General features: G+C 46.0%; 1 protein-coding gene across 2 annotated transcripts in view; it reads left to right on the top strand.

The window, feature by feature from the left end:
- LOC135905005 (ATP-binding cassette sub-family C member 2-like) overlaps positions 1-8353 on the top strand; it is a 190191-nt gene extending 181838 nt beyond the window's left edge. For both annotated transcript variants that reach the window (XM_070541223.1, XM_065436005.2), the window contains 2 exons: positions 6816-7010; positions 8150-8353. In XM_070541223.1, coding sequence (XP_070397324.1) covers positions 6816-7010; positions 8150-8300 — 346 coding nt within the window. In that variant the 3' untranslated portion in view covers positions 8301-8353. The remainder of the gene's footprint in view (positions 1-6815; positions 7011-8149) is intronic.
- The last annotated feature ends 10824 nt before the right edge of the window (positions 8354-19177 follow it).

Below are 19177 nucleotides of genomic sequence, written 5' to 3'. Positions count from 1 at the left end.
ACGGTTAATGCGAGTTGCAGGAAGTGCACGACGTCTTTCGTGAGTGCGGTAGCGGACTCACGAAAGCGGTATCTGTCGGTCGCTGCTAGCGCTGGGGGGATGAAAGGGGGGCGGAGCTGGTTACGAGGCCGACGACAACGTCGACGCGAAACCCAGGAACGGACGCCAAAGAGCCATTTGTGTAGCCAGCCCTCCTCCACAGTCTCTCCTCCTCCCTTCCATCATCCTCCCTCGCCCGGAGAGCCGACAGCGCGCATGCGCGGCGGCGGAGCAGATTCGTCGGCGAGCTGGTTACGAGGCCGACGACAACGCCGACGACGACGACGACGACGACGCGAAACCCAGGAACGGACGCCAAAGAGCTGCGCTCTAAAAACGTCCTCACCCAAGCACCTGCCCGAGTGCTTCGTGCGGCTGACGGCGGCATGCTGGTTGTTTTTGGAAAGTGTACTGCGCGTTCAAGTACAGCCGGCCGCCCCACTTCTGTTCTCTTTGCTGTGATTGACAACTGCCCTCACGACGTTATCCTTGGATTGGACTTTTTATCTATTCATTCTGCTCTCGTCGACTGCGCGACCGGCGTTTTCAGTTGGAACTGCCTCAAGTCGCCGATGTTCTGAGCACCACTACCCCGCACTTGTGTTTGCTCCACGATGTGCGTCTGTCACCCGAGGCAGTTACTTACGTTACTTTGACCGCCCAGCCACAGGTTCCTGACGGTGAATATGTGCTTCGCCCCATCATCCACATGCTTTTTAACCGGAACGTTGTTGTTCCACATACGCTGGTCGCGATTACTAATAACGACGTCGTTCTACCGCTTTTGAATTTCAGCCCGTGTCCCCAAGTGATTACGGCCAACATGTTCTTGGCCATTGTTTCTAATGGTTCCGAATTTGATATTGAGAGTCTGAATGGCGAAAGTTGTTTATTAGAACCTATTGCAACACACAGCTACGGTTCCTTTACGTATGACTTCGCGAAAACGATTGCACCTGGTCCCACATGTGCACAGGCCATGGACATAGGTCTCCTGCTTGAAACGTACATTGACATCTTTCATTTCGGCCACAGGCCTTTAGGCCAAACATCTGTTGTTCAGCACCGTATAAACACTGCAGACACGAATCCCATTCGTCGAAGTCCCTATCGTGTATCGCATGCTAAACGTCGAGTCATCCAATTAGAAGTGGACAAAATGCTCCGCAAAAGGGTCATCGAGCCATCAGCCAGTCCTTGGGCTTCCCCTGTCGTCCTTGTGAAAAAGAAAGATGGTGCCCGGCGTTTTCGTGTCGATTGGATTGGACTGGAAAAACTTTAATAAAAGTCCTGGGTGGGCGTCTCCCAGGCAGGGACCGACAGGGAGTACCTGGCGGCCGCTGCGCGAGCCTGCTGGACGGCCCAATGCTGGTCTTGTAGGAGCGGGCTTCATATGGTCTTCTCCCACTTGCGGAGGTAGAGTCGGGCGGAGCGTTTCTGCACTCCCAGAGCACGTGTGCGAGTGTCGCCGTGACCCCGCACGAGGGGCACGCATCCTCTGGGTAGACGTCCGAGTAGATGATGTGCAAGGTGGCGGGGTTTGGGTAGGTACCTGTCTAAGCGTAGCGTTAGCGCTTGCGGCCTGTTTAGTTTGGGGTGCGGGGGCGGAAAGAGAGGTCGTGTTTGGTTATTTCACTGCAGGTTACTGGGGCGTCCCTGTTCGCCTCCAACTCATCGAGACGTGGTTGCCCGGGGGTGACGGCGCGGTCGGTGAGCGCGCACGCAGCGTTGTGGGTTGTCTCGTTGAGGTTGGGCGGGGCACCCGGGATCCGACCCAGGGGGCCGGGAAACCAAATGACGGTGTGGTATTTGAGGGTGCCTGGATCAGCGCCGCGGAGGACGCGTAACGCCTTGACGGAGACGACTCCTCTCTCGGACGCTTTGATGGCCGGCCTCCAGTAACTGAATATTGTCGTTCGCTTATCGTCGAGCATTGCCAGGGCTATGGCCACTTGCTCCGCCACCTTGGGATCACGTGTGCGTACCGTGGCGGCATTTAAAGTCCGTTGCGAGGACGAGACCGCTACCGCGGCGAAGGCTCGGTTGCATCGGCAGGCGACGGCGTCCACGAAAGCGACGTCGTCCGCTTTCTTGTTTATTCGTTTGAGGAACGCGGTGGCCCGGGCTAGGCGCCTGCCTCGATTGTGTTCCGGATGGACGTTTCGCGGAATGGGTGCGATCGTGGTCAAGTCGCGGAGCTCGCGGGGAACCGGCGTAAGCTCCGGTGGATACTGGGTGTTCGGTGGGAAGTATCCGAGCTCGCGCAAGATGTGACGGCCGGTCTTCGTCATCGTCAGTCGTATCATCTGCACTCTCTCCTGAGCCTCAGCGATCTCTTCGAGGGTATTGTGCACCCCGAGCTCGAGGAGTCGATACGTCGGCGTCGTGATCGGGAGCCCAAGGGCCCGCTTCACTACCTTTCGGATGAGTGTATTGAGCTTGTCACGCTCCGATTGTTTCCACTTATGCATTGCTGCGACGTAGGTGAAGTGACATAGGACGAACGCGTGTACGAGACGCAGCAGATTGTCTTCTTGGAGGCCGTGGTGACGGTTGGCCACCCTGCGTACAAGTCGTATTGCGTTGTCCTTCTTTGTCGTCAGCTTGTGGACCGTTTGGATGTTTGATCCACCCGCCTCGATAATCATTCCCAGTACACGGATGGAGTCGACCCTGGGGATTGGGCGACCGTCTCTGGTGCGGACAGTGATGTTGCGTTCGGTCGGTGGTTTCCATCCCTTAGGCCTTTTGCCTTGTCGTTTTGGGCTGTACAACAAAGCTCCGATTTGGCGGAGGAGCACTTGAGGCCCGTGTGGTTGAGGCAGGATTCGGCAGTTTCGACTGCCTCCTGCAGAGCGGATTCGATAAAGCCGTTCGACCCCGCGGAGCACCAGATGGTGATGTCGTCCACGTATACAGTATGGTTGAGGCCTTGTATCTTCGACAGGCGTTCGGAGAGCCCAATCATCACCAGGTTGAACAGCGTCGACGACAGGACCGAGCCTTGGGGGGTGCCACGCTGTCCGAGCTCGACTTCTTCCGACGTGAGGCATCCGGCACTGAGCACGGCCTTGCGACGGGTTAGGAAGGAGCGGACGAACTCGTAAAACCGGCGCCGGAGCCCTAAGGCCGTGATCGCCTTTAGTATTGCCCAGTGCTGGATGTTATCGAAAGCCTTCTCCAGGTCAAGGCCGAGTATGGCGTGGGTGCCCCAAGTAGCCCCGGCGTCTATGATCTGGTGCTTCAGAAGAAGCATCGTATCCTGAGTGGAGAGCCCGGGTCGCAAGCCGATCATGTGGTGTGTGAAACAGTCGTGGTCTTCGAGATATTGGCCGACTATGTTGAGTACGACATGCTCCGCCACCTTACCCACGCACGACGTGAGCGATATGGGGCGAAGGTTATCGACGCCAGGCGCGTTGCCCGGTTTCGGAATGAGGATCGTCTGGGCAAGTTTCCAGGCATCAGATAACTCGCCCAGCCCCCACACATCATTGATGGAGCCCGTGAGGTACACGACCGAGGGTTCGTCTAAGTTCCGCAGGAGCTTGTTGGTTATGCCATCGGGGCCCGGGGCGGAACGGCCGTTTAGTTCGTGGAGACCCCGGCGTATCTCTTCAACGGAAAATAAGGCGTCTAGGAGGCTGTTGTCGGTACCTGTGTAATCGGGATGTAGGGTCGGCGGGCCTGTGGGTATCGGCAGGTACTTATGCACAAGCGTCTTGACGATGTCATCCAGCGAAGCGGTGCCTTTGGCCTGGTGAAGGACTTTGGTGAGTGAGTGGAGCTGGTTCGTGCGGGTGTTGGTGTCGTCGAGCAGGTATTTGAGGAGGTTCCATTTCTTCCCGTTGCGGATCTGTCCGTCGACGGAGTTACACACCTCGTCCCATTGCGGTTTGGATAGGGTGCTGCTGTGTTCCATTGTGGGTCTGCTTCAGTTCTGCAATGCGTTTGCGGAGCCTGCGGTTGAGACGCTGGCTCTTCCATCGGGTCAGTAGAGACTGTTTGGCTTCGAGCAAGTGGGCGAGGCGGCTGTCCATCTTCTCGGTTGGCATATCCGTGCTAAATGTTTTCGTGGCCTTAACGACGTCGGCCTTGAGCTGAGCCGTCCACGTCTCGAAGTTCGGGACAGTGTCTGGAGGGAGACGTGAGGCGCGAGTCTTGCGAAAGAGGTCCCAGTCTACCCACGTGCACGACCCACGTGGCGTCGATTATCGCCACATAAACAAAATCACGCGATAAGACGGCTACCCACTACCACGCATAGATGACTCCTTGGACTGCTTGCACTGAGCTAAATACTTCTCGTCCATCGAGCTTCGATCCGGCTACTAGCAGATTTCAGTTGATTAAATCGACCGCGAGAAGAAGGCCTTCATTATGCCGTGTGGTTTATAATATTAGTTCAAAGTAATTGCCTTTGGCCTATGCAATGCTCCTGCGACATTTGAACGTATGATGGACTCTCTTCTGCGATGCTACAAATGGACCACCTGCCTCTGTTACCTTGACGACGTTACTATTCTTTTCCCACGTTCGGCAGCCACCTTACCCGACTCGCTGCTATTCTTGTGGTCTTCCGAAAAGCCGGCCTCCAACTGAATTCCTCCAAGTGCCAATTCAGGCACCGTCAGATTACCGTGTTGGGACACCTCATTGACGCATCCGGTGTCCAACGAAATCCGGAAAAGTTCCCAGCGTACGCAGTTTCCCTGTGCCACGCTTTGCTTCTGACGTGCACTGCTTCGTCGACCTGTGTTCTTACTTTCGCCATTTCGCCCAAAACTTCACCGACTTTGCTCGACGAAGGCGACGACGAAGGCGAGTATCGAAAACAAACACGGCAGGACGAGTGCTAAATTACGAACTGAAAATGTTCTTGAAAGAACAGCCAGCTTTAAAGTATGTCAAAAAACACTAACAAGAACCAAACAGTTGATGGGCATGCGTGCACTCTACAAGAACAGGTGTTTATCTAAAAAAGTGTGTCTCAAGTTTTATTAGACCGAATGACACTGCACTGACACATTTATCCTCTGGTTTAGCAATACAGTAAGCTTCTATAACGTCTCTTTCGTTTTGGAGTGCATTTTGCGAGCGAAAAAACAAAAACATATTGTCTTGTGACACTATAAGTTTCTGAAGCAGGCTTTTGGGTTGTGTTGATGTTTTGACATGGTTGAAGTATTTTGGCATGATGGTTGTTCCTTCAATAAAATTTTCAGTTGGCACTTCGGTGCTCGTTCTGTTGTTCGTTTCTGATTCCTCTCCTCGTCTTCTTCGCGCTGCTTCAAGTTGTGTCCAAGATGAACCAACTCGGCAACTCAAGTTGTGGAAAATTTGAATTCTAGAATTTTCGTTCCTACAAAGTTTTCTGCCCAAACGTTAGCATAATCAATTAGCTGCGCTTCGAGGTGGAGACTTTAGATGCATTGCAAAGCATATGACTTTGTTGCGCTTTCTATCAAACCATACAAAACGATTAGGAGCTATTCTTCAACTTTTCCAATGTGTACACGAAAAAAGAATTCAATAATTTCTTGTATTGGAGGATTTCGTCGTTTGAAAAGTTTCGGCACGTCCATACTAATCGAATGATGTGTCGTTCACTCATGCTTATTTAACAGTGTCAGCAGATTTATGCAAGCGTGCAGTAATGATTCATTACCTTAATCATTAGTTTATTACATATACGTTCTTCTGTATTGTTCTTTTGCTTTATTTCGTTATGCATCATGTCATTTTGTTGTAAAACATGGTTTGCAATTCACGCGCGTTTCAAGAAAGTTTTTAATGTATTTTCGCTATCTTTCATTTTCATCGTTATCCCGCTAATTGTACCAACTGGAAGGCATCCTCTTGTGTTGCAGTTTTCGTTTCAGAGGAGCTGTGTAAAAACTAGACCACATGCGCGATACAGCGAGTTTAACTGACGCAGTTCAATTGAATACATCTTTGCTCTGGCTCTGAAGTTCTTCAGAAAGTTCAGAAGTTCAGAAATTCTCCTCTAGAGGAACTTTTGCGCTAATATCACTGAGTTACCACAGGTATAGGACGGCTAACAGTCTTGATTTTTAGAGCTGGCGATTCATTTTCAGTGTACTTTCTCTTTAAGTGTGTCCTGTGCAAACCCACTAACTTCCTTTTTCTCTTAAGGCAGACAGGTATTCTGCGTTAAAAAAAATCATTTTGTCGCATAACGCGCCCACAGTATTCGTGTTACTTCGGAGTACGCGCATCGAAAATTTTAGGTGGTTTGTTAGTATCCTGTCAGAACGCGAAAATATATGTTTAACAACTTTGTGTAGGCTTCTTAAACTACCTGTCAATAGAAATTTCAGAGGTTACGTGAGACCAATTACTGAGAAACAACAACTTTCTTGTTATATGTGAGCCTGAACGAGATTAGTTTAGGTGTCCACGAAATTGCTGGAGTACAAGATCTCCATGTGTTTCCCCTCATTACCATATCCTGGAGGTGCAACCACACTGTCAACGCACGCCGACATAAGTACAAAAGTTTTCTCTAGCGGTCCTAATATTAAGCTCTAAATCGGCAGACATACAAGTTTTTAAAGGGTACAGGAGTCGGCCGCGTAATCTACTGTTATCCGTGTGATCTCAACATTCATTGTCTCCTGGGCCCGTCAAGCCATTTTCTTGCAGCTTTTAGCCCGGGAGTCCAGCCAGGATTTGTGACGTCATGGTTCAAAGCGCCTCGATCCTCCGTCGGGAAGGAGGTGTTGATTCTCTCATTACAATTGCCCGCCTCGCAGTGTGGGACAGCGGCAGCTGGTGTGCCTAGCCAGGGCCCTCCTGCGCGGATCCAAGATTCTTCTGCTGGACGAAGCGACGTCACAAATGGACGGCGACACAGACCGCCTGATCCAGGTGGCGCTGAGGGAGGCCTTCGCAGACTGCACGCTCCTCACCGTCGCGCACCGCATTCACACCGTCCTCGACTACGACAGGTGAGGCGGAGCCGCGATTCCGGTGATAGCATGTGTGACCCACATGCGGACTCAACGCGTAGGCACCTGACGTTTCTCTCAGCCGCGTGACCGCGATACACAATACAGAAAACCTCCAGACTCTTTTGCTGTTATAGCGTTAACTCGCGAAAGGTTTGGCACAATTGTGACAATGGGATGTCTTGTGACCATGTACAATTAGGGTGAGATTGCCTAGTTCGATGTACCTTCTTCTCTGTATTTCTGCATGCGAGTTACAACGCGAGTTACATGCTGCGGATTTCTGTCGGTGATTCTGTATATGGTATTTCTGTTGTGCTAAAGATAGAAGTCGCATGTTAGATTTTAGAGGTACGGAGTGTCGCCTAGCAAAATGGGAGCGCCAGGTACACATGCCCCTTACAGCTATAGACCACTAGCTCGTTTGCCCTGAAATTTCACGAACAGGCTGCATATCGTAGTGGGTTCGATTTATTGCCACGTTTTAGCACATTACTTGCAAGTTTCATAGGCAACGTAATAAGAACTGCATGACATCTGCGGAAAGGCGGTAGTAAAATGGTCCAATCTACTCGGGTGGGTCGGCCATGAATCAGGTGATACGAGGGCTCAAAAAATAAATAATTAGGGTAAGATAATTTAAACGAAATTAATAACGACGTGTTCTGAAATTAAAGGTTAGATGATAATAATCTGATGTGAAAATAGATAAATGTTACAGTAAACAAATGTAATAATTCTAAAACATAGAGCATTGATCAGCATGCATCCATTCTTGTCTCACACATGGGAGAGGATCACCACCGTTGCCACTGGGTATGTAGCCATTTTTTCGTCAGTCCTCCGTAATCGGTATGCGCCACTGTGACTCGAGGGGCATAGAATCTTAGCGTGTACTTGTTTTGTAACGTGTAGCTCGCTTTGTGTAAATTAGGTGCAATTTGGCAGAGTGCATATTGTGATGTGTGTTATTTCGAAATCCCATATGATATAATGTCTATCCGCGCAAGCCAACTCTTCGTTGTCGTTGCAAGCCCCCACAGAGTAATTGCCTCGGGCAGAAGTTAGGTAACGAATGCATGTAAGTAATAAACATATTGAGCGTTGCTGTATTTTTTTTTTCATTTCCTCTCTTGCAGAATACTCGTGCTCGAAGACGGGAAAGTTCGAGAGTTCGACTCCGTGCAAACGCTGCTTTCGGACACGTCTTCTGTCTTCTACAGGATGGCTGCTGAGTGCGGCATTTACAGCGCTGGAAGGGAGCCAGATCTAATCAGCACTTGCTTGTGACAGACTGATCTCACACCACTTTTCATTTTTTTTAAAGTTCAGTAATAAAGTTTGTCTTCACATTGCATGAAGTGTTAATTATATTAAGCAACTTTATAAGGTCCTAGAAAACGGCGCAAATAATATTTGACAAATGACATATCTTGAGCAATCTGCTTGCAAACGCACTGAAAGCGTTTTCCTCGTATTTTACCACCACTAGTGTTGCGCGCCATTGCTACACCCCTCTCTCTCTCTCTCCCATCTCTCTCTTCCCCTTGTCCATTCCCCCAGCATAGAGTAGCCAACCGGACGTCCATTCCCCCAGCATAGAGTAGCCAACCGGACTCATGACTGGGTAATATCCCTGCCTTTCTCATCTGTCTCTCTTTCTTTCTCTCTCCTACACCCCTGGAGGTGAGTAGCATGAACAAACATGAACAGGTCATTAATAGAAACAAAGCCTCAAAAACGTGCGTGATTATGTGAAAGCTTTCACTATAATGTAGATATAAAGTACCGAAGTAGTTGTAAAAGCAAAAGACGATATATATATATATATATATATATATATATATATATATATATATATATATATATGTACATATATATGAAATGTACATGCATCCAGGACGTATACAGCCTATACTACGAACTTTCTCATGTTTTATGCCTATCAGGGTGTCTACCAAGTTGACATTTCCATATTCCCTGAGTTTTCCAGGTCTTCCCTGATCACCTTTGCAAAATTCTCTGAATGAACCAGAACTTTGTTTTATGTCAAGACATGACATTTATGACAGCATGTTGCCCGATGCTGTCACTTTCTAGTAAGCATGTTGAAACAAAAAATGACTTAATTCAGTTTGAATAGCAAGGAGTAATATCTATTTTATTTGAAAAGAAAACAGAAGGAAGGTGTTAGTAAAATGCACAGCTAAAAAATGGTAAAACCCATTCCAAATAAAGTCAAACATTTTCAAATACGAATGAAAAGGAGATGCACATATAAGTAAATATTTCTGAATATGAGCTATTTCTATCAACTGATAGCAAGCTCATCGGTATGAAACCTGAACTTCGTCACAACTAAGATTCTCTCTCAGCAGCTGGGAAGTCAACGTCAACTGTCCTGTAATACTTTCAGCCCGTACACAACATCTCAGCGTTGGGTTTCACTGCTTTAAAGAGTTTACTTTGGCTTGGATGAAGGCCACCTGCATCTCAGCGTCCACCAACACTTTGTTTTTTGAGCTCAAGCTCCTTCAAAGAGGCGGCGGTACGCTTTCTTTCCCGTTAATTCCTCACTGCGTCGGTCCTTTCTGTTTTCATCCTCCTTCTGCCACGCTTTCACCCCATGGATGATGTGAAGCATCCTCTTGGGCTGTTGTTCAGTCAACGTCCCATTTTTGGACTCCCTAGGGGCTGCAACAACGTCCGAAAAATCGGGCAGTCCGAAAAAAATGAATGCATGTCTTTAACTGCCTTTAAGGGATAAAATTGCCACAGGCACGTTCGAAAAAGCTCTGAAGGCCTGCCAGTACACTTATTAGGCATATCGGTGCTCGTGCTGTGACAGGACACGGGGGTGCACGCGTGTATAGTTATATAATTAAGGAATACGTACTGTGTCCCGTGACAATTGTCCCTTCTACGCTTGTTATGCTTCACCGCCAAACACTGTTTTACTGAGGCGAAGCTAACTTTCGGAGACTGGCATTACGCAACGCGCTGTGCTCTGCGAGCTTCGAAGCCAGTGGCGAGGATTCCAAAGGCAAAGTCGGTGCCATTGCTGACAGCGGCGAATTCTTTCAATGAAAAACACGGCACCGCACGGCAAGAAGCTTAATAGCGAACGTAGAAGTAGCTAGGCCTAACGTTGCCGCGGTGTTGGCTACGACTGCCAGCGGATCTGCGTGCGAGAGTGCCGGTTCGAAGCGGCGAGATAATCAAAATGGCGGCGGTGGTGGCTTTGATTAATGCCATTTCAGACCTGCAGTCAGGGCAATATACATCGACTACATGGAGTACGTGGTGGTGCCGCAAAGCCGTGCGAATTATTGGGCATGACCGAAAAATCGGGCGTCTGGAAAATCGGTCGTTAACTGCTCTGGCAATACTTCGTGCCGATGACACGGTGACGATTCGTTGCGATTCCTCTGCTACTGGAGCCAGCATTCACAAGACTTTCGTTCCCTTTCAATAAAGTTACAGCTAATTTTCCCTGATAGAAGCACAAATTCCCTGAGTTTTCCCTGAGTTTTCCAGACTATTCAAATTCCCTGAGAATTCCCGGTTTTCCAGGTTTTCCCGGTTGGTAGACACCCTGCCTATACTATGCCCACGGATTGATAGCTAGTACTAGAATATATTTGTATTTATGAAGTGCCTACATTAAAGTATTAAATACTCACACACCCTTAATCAAAACAGTGGATTCTTGGATTATTTATATTAACATGTCCTGTGCACAATACTGTTGGTGAGGAAATTCCTTACGAGAAACTGGCACAACTGCAATTCAGGATCGTTTCAAATGGCGAAAAACGGGATTGGCCCAATTTCTTGTCTTCTGTGCAGAAATGTATCTTACAGTGCAGATGTATGCTCGGCTCAAAATACAAATTTCATACAAATATTTCTACAGATATATGTCACACCAGTGCTTATAGAAACGCTGATACACTGGTTGAAATAAAATGCAGGAATTAATTAGGCATGGTGGACTTGACATTTGACTCAAAACTCAAATTACTCATGTATGTTAGTTATAACAAGTTCTTTCTGTGTCAGTAATGAACTGCCAGCTGCCCTCACCTAACTTCTCTTGTACCCCCAGATACAATAAAATACTAACATCGTTTTATTGAATGCTGTCATTCAAGTATTAACATACAAGGAACAGACAATAATTACTCATTAAACAAAGGCATTTATTTGGTGCTCTGATGAGACAGAAATTGGAAAGCTTACTAAACAATCAACTGCTCTAAAAAAGTACCTATATGTAAAAAAAAGAAGGCGCAAGTAAAGTAAGATCAAGAGCCTCCAGGATGAACCATGTATATCAGAGCCTAGTCAGTGCTGTCTCTGTGTACCTGTTCCTTTCTACATCCTCGTTCAGTTGCTCTTCTCACTCTATCAGATTCAATCCAGCTAGCTAGCCACATCGTTTTACCCAGAACATAGAAGCAACAAATACATGAGTGGGTCTAACGGAACAAGTTCACATGTACCAAAAGAAAATACCGAAAAAGAACTGTACTTATAGAAATCAGATCATTCAGACATATGTAGTGTAATAATAAGTATTACAATCGACATACATATTCTGTAGGGGCATGTAAATAGTAATTTTTAAGATCAAAACAAATATTGAATATTTTTAAATAAAAAAATTCACAGCATAACAGATAAAATCGCCGATTCTACAGACTTCATTATATTGAAGTTTAACTGTATCATGAATTTTTTTTCTCGCAATACCTTTTAGCTCTGTGTTCTATAACATGTTGAGAAAGCATCTAGACCATATATGATGACCCCAAAAATATTGTTTCAGGTACCCTTTGAGAAGAAGGTTTAGCTTAAGGTCTCCTATCTAAATACATGGGAAAGGAGAAATTTTTTCTCAACTGCTGCACCAAATTCTATGAGGTTTGTTGCATTTAAAAGAAATAGCTAGAATCTATTCGTAGTAATTTTTTTATTTAGGCTGTGAGTCTTTTAATAAACTTGTTCACAAATTTTCAGGAAATGAAACTATAAAGTTTACAAATATGTAACTGAGTAATGAAAAATGATATCACAATTCTGTAAAAGGCATCAAATAGGGCATCTAAAGCGGACAAAACGGATATATTAAACAAGGCTTTCGAATATACCACTAATATGGGAGGACTTTTGCAAAAAGCCCATAAAAGCCCATAAAGCCCGTAACGAAAGATAAAAATTGATACATCAAATTTCTCCGCTTTGGATTACAGAACCACGACATCTATTCTAGGTGCAGAGCTAAGAATTTATAAACTTCTAGTTTCAATTTTTTTCAAATCTTCGTAAATTCCTTTTAGAACATTCAGGCCATAAATCAAGATTCTGCTTCCATCAGTCACTAGAATTTAACTTTTTGTCTCAAAAGCAACAAATTTCGCAATAATTGGCCCAGTGGTTATCTCAGAAAAGTGTTCCTGCATCTCACATGTATTTGAATAGGCAGCATCAGAGTTGGGCGCGAGCTAAACCTTCCTCTTATGAGCACATGGAGACACTTGTGCTACCTGATGCAGTAGAACACTGTGCAACATGGTACACGTTTATAGATTTGTAATTCAGATTCCAGTTCAGCATGGTTGTCGACCTACCCTAGAGTATCATGGTGCTGTGATTTCTTATGTCTGCTCAAGTGATGAGACTGCGTAAAGGACCTGGAGCAGACAATTCAACTGTTGGCCGGTCTCCTGTATGAATGAGCTGGTGTGTCTTCAGGGCATTCTCCAACGAGAATATCTGAAGGCATAAAGGGCTTTGAAATGGCTTCTCGCCTCATGTGTCTTTCAAGGTGGAACTTTTGTGAGAAGCTCCGAGGGCACGAAGGGCATTGGAATGGTTTCTGACTTGTGTGGGTGCTCAGGTGCTGGTTCAGATGACTCTTTCGTGAGAAGCTCTGAGAGGATGAAGGACACTCAAATGGCTTCTCGCCTGTGTGGGTGCTCAGGTGCCGGTTCAGGTGACTCTTTCGTGAGAAGTTCTGAGAGCATGAAGGGCACTCAATGGCTTCTCATCTGTGTGGGTGCGCAGGTGAGTTTTTAAATGGGCATGTTGTGAGAACCTCTGAGCATGAAAAGCACTCAAATGGCTTCTCGCCTGTGTGAGTGCGCAGGTGGGCTTTCAGGTGCCATTTTTGTGAGAAGCTCTGAGAGCATGAAGAACACTGATATGGCATCTTGCCTGTGTGGGTATGCAGGTGGGCTTTCAGTTGGCCCTGTTGTGAGAAGCTCTGAGAGCATGAAGGGCACTCAAATGGCTTCTCGCCTGTGTGGGTGCGCAGGTGGGCTTTCAATCTGGCCTGTTGTGAGAAGCTTTGAGAGCATGAAGGGCACTCAAATGGCTTCTTGCATGAGTGGGTGCGCAGGTGGCACATTAAGTTATATCTCCTTTTGTAGGTCTGAGAGTATGAAGGGCACTGATATGGCTTCTCACTTGTGTGGGTGCGCAGGTGGACTTTCAGGTTAGTCTTGTATGTGAAGCTCTGAGAGCATGAAGGGCACTCAAATGGCTTCTCGCCAGTATGGACGCTGGCATGTGCTTCCAGGTGAAACAGTTCATCATGCCTCATAGTCATATAGGTGACATCGGTAGCGGCATCCTCGCTTTGGGTTGACACAGTTGGCAGTTGACGGAGAAATAGAAGGCCTTAATGCTGCAAAAATAAAAAAGTAACAGTTATTATCAAATGCCAAAAAAGAACACAGATGCTAAATTTAATGACAAGCTATCTTTTTTATTATTTGAGAGATCTTCAGGGTGATTTTAAGTATGATGAAACAAGAGAATCTCTAATGGCCCTTTTTAATTTACGCGACATTTCTGCATTTGAATGCTTCATGACCCTGTTTGTGAAGTCACTTATAAAAAGTAGTTCACAGAAAAGTAAAAAATGAAAAGTGACAGAACGTGGAGTGCTTGACGACTCTCTCAGATTCCTTGAGCCTCAAAGAACACTTTGAAAGATGCTTTGAGCAAGCTTGCTCTCTTAAAGGGAAGCTGAAAGGTTTTCCAGAAAAAGTGAGTGAAGAGCATTACGCCGTGGTTGTCAGCCCTCTGAAATCGAATATCGCATCGAAATTGAGCGAAAGAAAGCGCAAACATATTTTATTTCGACGAAGAGTGCAGCAGCAGACACGCCCAGCTCGCGCGCCTCGTTTCCGCCTGTGATTGGTTGGGCGCTTCGTGACGTCAACAATGGTGTTCGTCCGGACCGACTGCTGCCGCTAGACACGAAGCACGGTGCAAAGTAGTTTGGTGGTGTTTTGCTGAGACGCTCATGGAAATTTTCCAGAGCTTGCGTTTCTCTGAGGAGTTCGGCGTTACGACCAAACTCTACGAGAGCGATTTTGTGCGCGACGGTGACGGGCAACGGCTTCGAGCGAGAAAACGGGCCTTCGCTTGAACAAATCGCTCGGTGTTGTCGCTCGATCGCTCGTTTCTAGAAATCTAGAGTTCGTCGCTCGTCGCCCGGAAATGCTATGAGCGACTAGCCAATTGTGCGAAGCCGAAACTGGATGTACATAACTCCAATACTGCTGTTTGTCGCACGGAACGAGCAAACTATTGAATTTTACACGTGCAAAAATGAGAACCTAGTGCAAGACCTTCAGAAAGATTTTATGCTCCTTCTTCAGTAAATTACATCAACTTAAATTGATAAAGCATGCGTCACGCTAGTTTCGGCGCGTATATTGCTGCCCTCATACCAGGAAGTCGTCGCTCAAAGCCGTCGCTCGCGTCGAGTGAACCGGACAGCCATCGCCTCGCTTGTACCGCTCTCGCTGTCGCGTGCAAGATCACTTGTAAAGGGTTCAACCACTGCTTCCACGTGAACGAAGGCGAAGCGTTAGCATCTCCTTGTGTTGGAAATGTTCTTTGGCGAGTATGTTTTTTGCTAAGCTGCATTCAGCGTTCCAGTGAGTACGTTTCCGGGCAAACAACTATATATAGTCTTAGGTTCCTGCATGCCTCCTCGTAGAACGTAAGCGGTGATGCGATTTTCAGCATTTGTGCGCTGCCCCAAAGCTGTCGGCAATCTACACAGACGGTTTAAACGCGGGAAAAGTTTACTGGCTGTTGTAGCACGTGTAATATAGAACCTTCATCAGCGCGCCATCCGCACGCTACTTGTAACCGGCGAATTCCGTCGGCTACGTGAGATGGTCGGTTTCTCATGTGTGCGAGAGAAGGCGGAGTGCAGCGTCTTGGCGTGAGCAGGCTTTCCAACACATGCAAATTTTACGCTTGCACTGCGTTATGGTAGCTGCATGCCGGCTGTTTCACAACACACGTGCGAATAGAAAATTCGCGGCGCTTGGCGATAAAACCTGCGTCAAGGGTGGGCGATAAACATGCACCTTCCATTCAGCGTGCTAACTTTTTTTTTTAAGAGAACCCAATGCCCGCATTATTGATAAACTCCGGAAGTAATCGTCACGGAAGTAGTTAGAGCACAACACTTGTTCTTGAGTGCTTGAAGTTGTTTCGCTTCACAGCAGCCTCCCATTTAGCTGAAAGCTTCTTGTCTTGCAGAAACTAATGGAACATCGGAACATCGTCACGGCCGCTGGCGTTCGTGCAAGCGTAGGCTGCACAGAACGCCGGCATGACCGGCCTACAAGTTAAATTGATGCTGCGCACGTCAACTACCACTCCTATATACACACAAATAAAGAAATGTAGGGTCGAGCGAAGCAGATTAGGACGGCACGCACGCAGAAATAAGCGCGGTCAGGCACGGTCGCGGAGACTGCGAGGGAGCGGAACACCAGTGTTGACGTCACTAAGCCGCGGTTTCCGGTCTCCGCTCGCATCGCCAGCGTCAGCAGCAGCGCGCGGCGCTCGACGGTGGGCGGAGCTACAGTGCAATTTTAACCGACTATTGCGTCGCTCCTAAGTGAAAAATCCCCCCCAAAATTTTACCTTCATGGTTTATAAGCTTCCCGCATCTGTATATGAGCGTCTTATTGAATTCGACAGACTCTTCAGCTTCCCTTTAACCTCAATGAGCACTTCAGGGCCGGAGCCCTATTTGGCACTAGCAGAACTTGTTATGATTTGCAGGCACAACAAATTTGTCTCATACGAGACATCATCATTGGGTTTCTTCTTTATCACACGCTGAACTTTGGCAATGTTTACGTAAGTTGAGATTGCAAGGAGCCCCCGCTAGAAAATACCATGGTTTGCCCCATATAACCAATGGCAAATATAGGTCGCGGCAGCCATATTTTGATGGGGGCGAAATGCAAAAACGCTGTGTCTTGTGCATCGGGGGCATGTTAGAGAGCTCCTGGTGGTCAAGATTAATCTGCAGTCCCCCGCTACAGTGTGCCCCATAATCAAATCGTGGTTCTGGTACGTAAAATCCCAGAATACAATTCAATTCACTAGAATAGATACCTTGTTGTTACACAGGAAGTATTTTGTCAACTAAATATTTGAATACGTGCTAAGTATAGAGTTTTTTTATAACCTAGTTCAAATTTAAAATTTGATTTAAATTTGATTTAAATTTAAATTTAAAAAGCAATTGATGAAGGTAAATTTGCAGCATCTATATTCGTTGACCTATGCAAGGCCTTCGACTCAATTAATCACACAATTCTTCGTGCTAAACTTGAAGCCATCGGAATAACTGGTCCGCCTCTACTTCTAATCCGCAGCTACTTACTAGATAGAAAACAAGTCGTTAATATTTCTGGGTACTACTCTAAAGAAGCTACTACTAACATTGGAGTACCACAGGGGTCCATATTAGGTCCTCTACTTTTCCTAATTTATATTAATGATCTGCCCAGTTGCCTCTCCTCATCGAAGTGTATTCTGTACGCAGATGATACTACTATATTTAGCTCTAACAATTGTATATCAACACTAACACGCGAGCTCAATGAAGATCTCGTGAAAATTTCCACATGGTGTGAACTTAATAAGCTACAGATTAACCATAATAAGACCAATTTTGTCGTTTTTGCCTCACATCAGCGATCGCCGGAGCTCCTTCAGTCTATTTCAATCAACAATCACCTAATCAATGCAGTTGATCATTGCACCTATTTAGGTGTGGAATTTGACCGCCATCTCAAATTTCACCTTCACATTGCTAAAGTTAAAAAGAAAATGGCATACGGGATACGCGTTTTAATCAAAGCACGACCATATTTCTCATTTTCTACTCTCATGTCGCTTTATTATGCTTTTGTTCATTCTCATATTAACTATAACATTGAATCATGGGGAAACACTTATAACAGTCACCTAACTTCGTTGCAAGTCATTCAGAATCGAGCTATTCGGCTAATAACATTTTCACCTCGTAGCATTAGCGCAACTCGGCTGTTACATGCACATTATATTTTGAATGTGACTGACCTTGTTAAATATAACCTGGCCATATTTATTTTTAGGGCATTAAACAATGATATTCCAGTAACCATCATACCGAAGACATCCCTTACTAATACTAATAATACTAGATTTGCTGAAGATATTAACTTCATTTTGCCCTTAGTTCGCACCAACTATGGTAAGCAATCACTACACTTTTCAGCATTATCTCTGTGGAATACATTACCATTCCCTTTAAAATTGTTCAAAGCTCACAGATTTCGTACTGAACTTAGGCATTTTCTTTTAACTTCCTCTGACTTTCCCATTTGAGTATAGTATGAGTTGTATTATTAACTTTCTCTTTGTCTCTTGATTTCCTTCCGGCTTATATATATGTGTATATATATATTATTTCACTTTCTTTCTTTTAGCTATTTTTTTCACCTTTCGTTGACTAAGTCGAAGCCTTGTTTTTTGCTTAATACTTACATATGCTGCTTTTCTGTTCATTTATGCCTTGTCTCTTAAAACCTTTGTTTGTAAATTTTTCATGTTGCCATTGTTGTATGTATTATTAATTCTAGTCATCATGCACAGGAGGTCCCATTTCAGTTTCTAACTACGGGACCTCCTTCTGTATATACATATGTTGTAATTATCATCATTTTGTCATGAATAAAAACTGATTCTGATTCTGATTAAATGCAATGTTTAGAGTAAAGCACACAGCCTTGAGCATTCCTTCTTTGCAGCAGACCACATTTCCGCAAGAATGCTCAGTGTGACTCTGCCTTCTGAGGCATACTTCAGTTTTACCGCGGCACATAACTACCCTGGTCATGTGCTAATTGTGTCCATGTTGTCCCTGCAAACTTCTTAATCTCATCCGCTCACCTAATTTTCTGCCGCCCCCTGCTACTCTTCCCTTCTCTTTGAATCCAGTCCGCAACCCTTTTTGCCCATTTATTTTTCTTGATTTCAACTAAGATGTCATTAACTGGTGTTCGTTCCCTCACCCAACCTGCTCTTTTCATATCCCTTAACGTTACACCCATCATTCTTTCAATAGCTCGTTGCGTCGTCCTCAATTTAAGTAGAACCCTTTTCGTAAGCCTCCAGGTTTTTGCCCCGTACTGGTACTGGTACTGGTAAAACACTGCTGTTATGCACTTTTCTCTTGAGGGATAATGGCAACCTGCTGTTCATGATCTGAGAATGCCTGCCAAACACACCCCAGCCCATTCTTATTCTTCTGATTATTTCAGTCTCATGATACGGATCCGCGGTCACTACGTGCCATAAGTAGATACCACTTCCAGTGCCTCGATACCTATCGTAAACTGCTGTTCTCTTCCGAGGCTGTTAAACATTACTTTAGTTTTCTGCAGATTAATTTTTAGACCCACCCTTCTGCTTTGCCTCTCCAGGTCAGTGAGCATGCATTGCCATTGGTCCCATGAGTTACAAAGCAAGGCAATATCATCAGCGAATCGCCAGTTACTAAGGTATTCTCCATTAACTCTTATCCCCAATTCTTCCCGGTCCAGGTCTCTGAATACCTCCTGTAAACACGTTGTGAATAGCATTGGAGAGATCGTATCTCCCTGCCCGGCACCTTTCTTTATTGGCATTTTGTTGGTTTCTTTATGGAGAACTACGGTGGCTGTGGAGCCGCTATAGATATCTTTCAGTATATTTACATATGGCTTGTCTACACCCTGATTCCGTAATGATCACATGACTGCTGAGGTTTCGACTGAATCAAATGCTTTCTCGTAATCAATGAAAGCTATATA

The sequence above is a fragment of the Dermacentor albipictus genome, chromosome 6, assembly GCF_038994185.2.
Source record: "Dermacentor albipictus isolate Rhodes 1998 colony chromosome 6, USDA_Dalb.pri_finalv2, whole genome shotgun sequence".
Lineage (NCBI taxonomy): Eukaryota > Metazoa > Arthropoda > Arachnida > Ixodida > Ixodidae > Dermacentor > Dermacentor albipictus.
The sequence above is the reverse complement of the archived record's forward strand: the minus strand, read 5'-3'. Positions and strand labels throughout refer to the sequence as shown.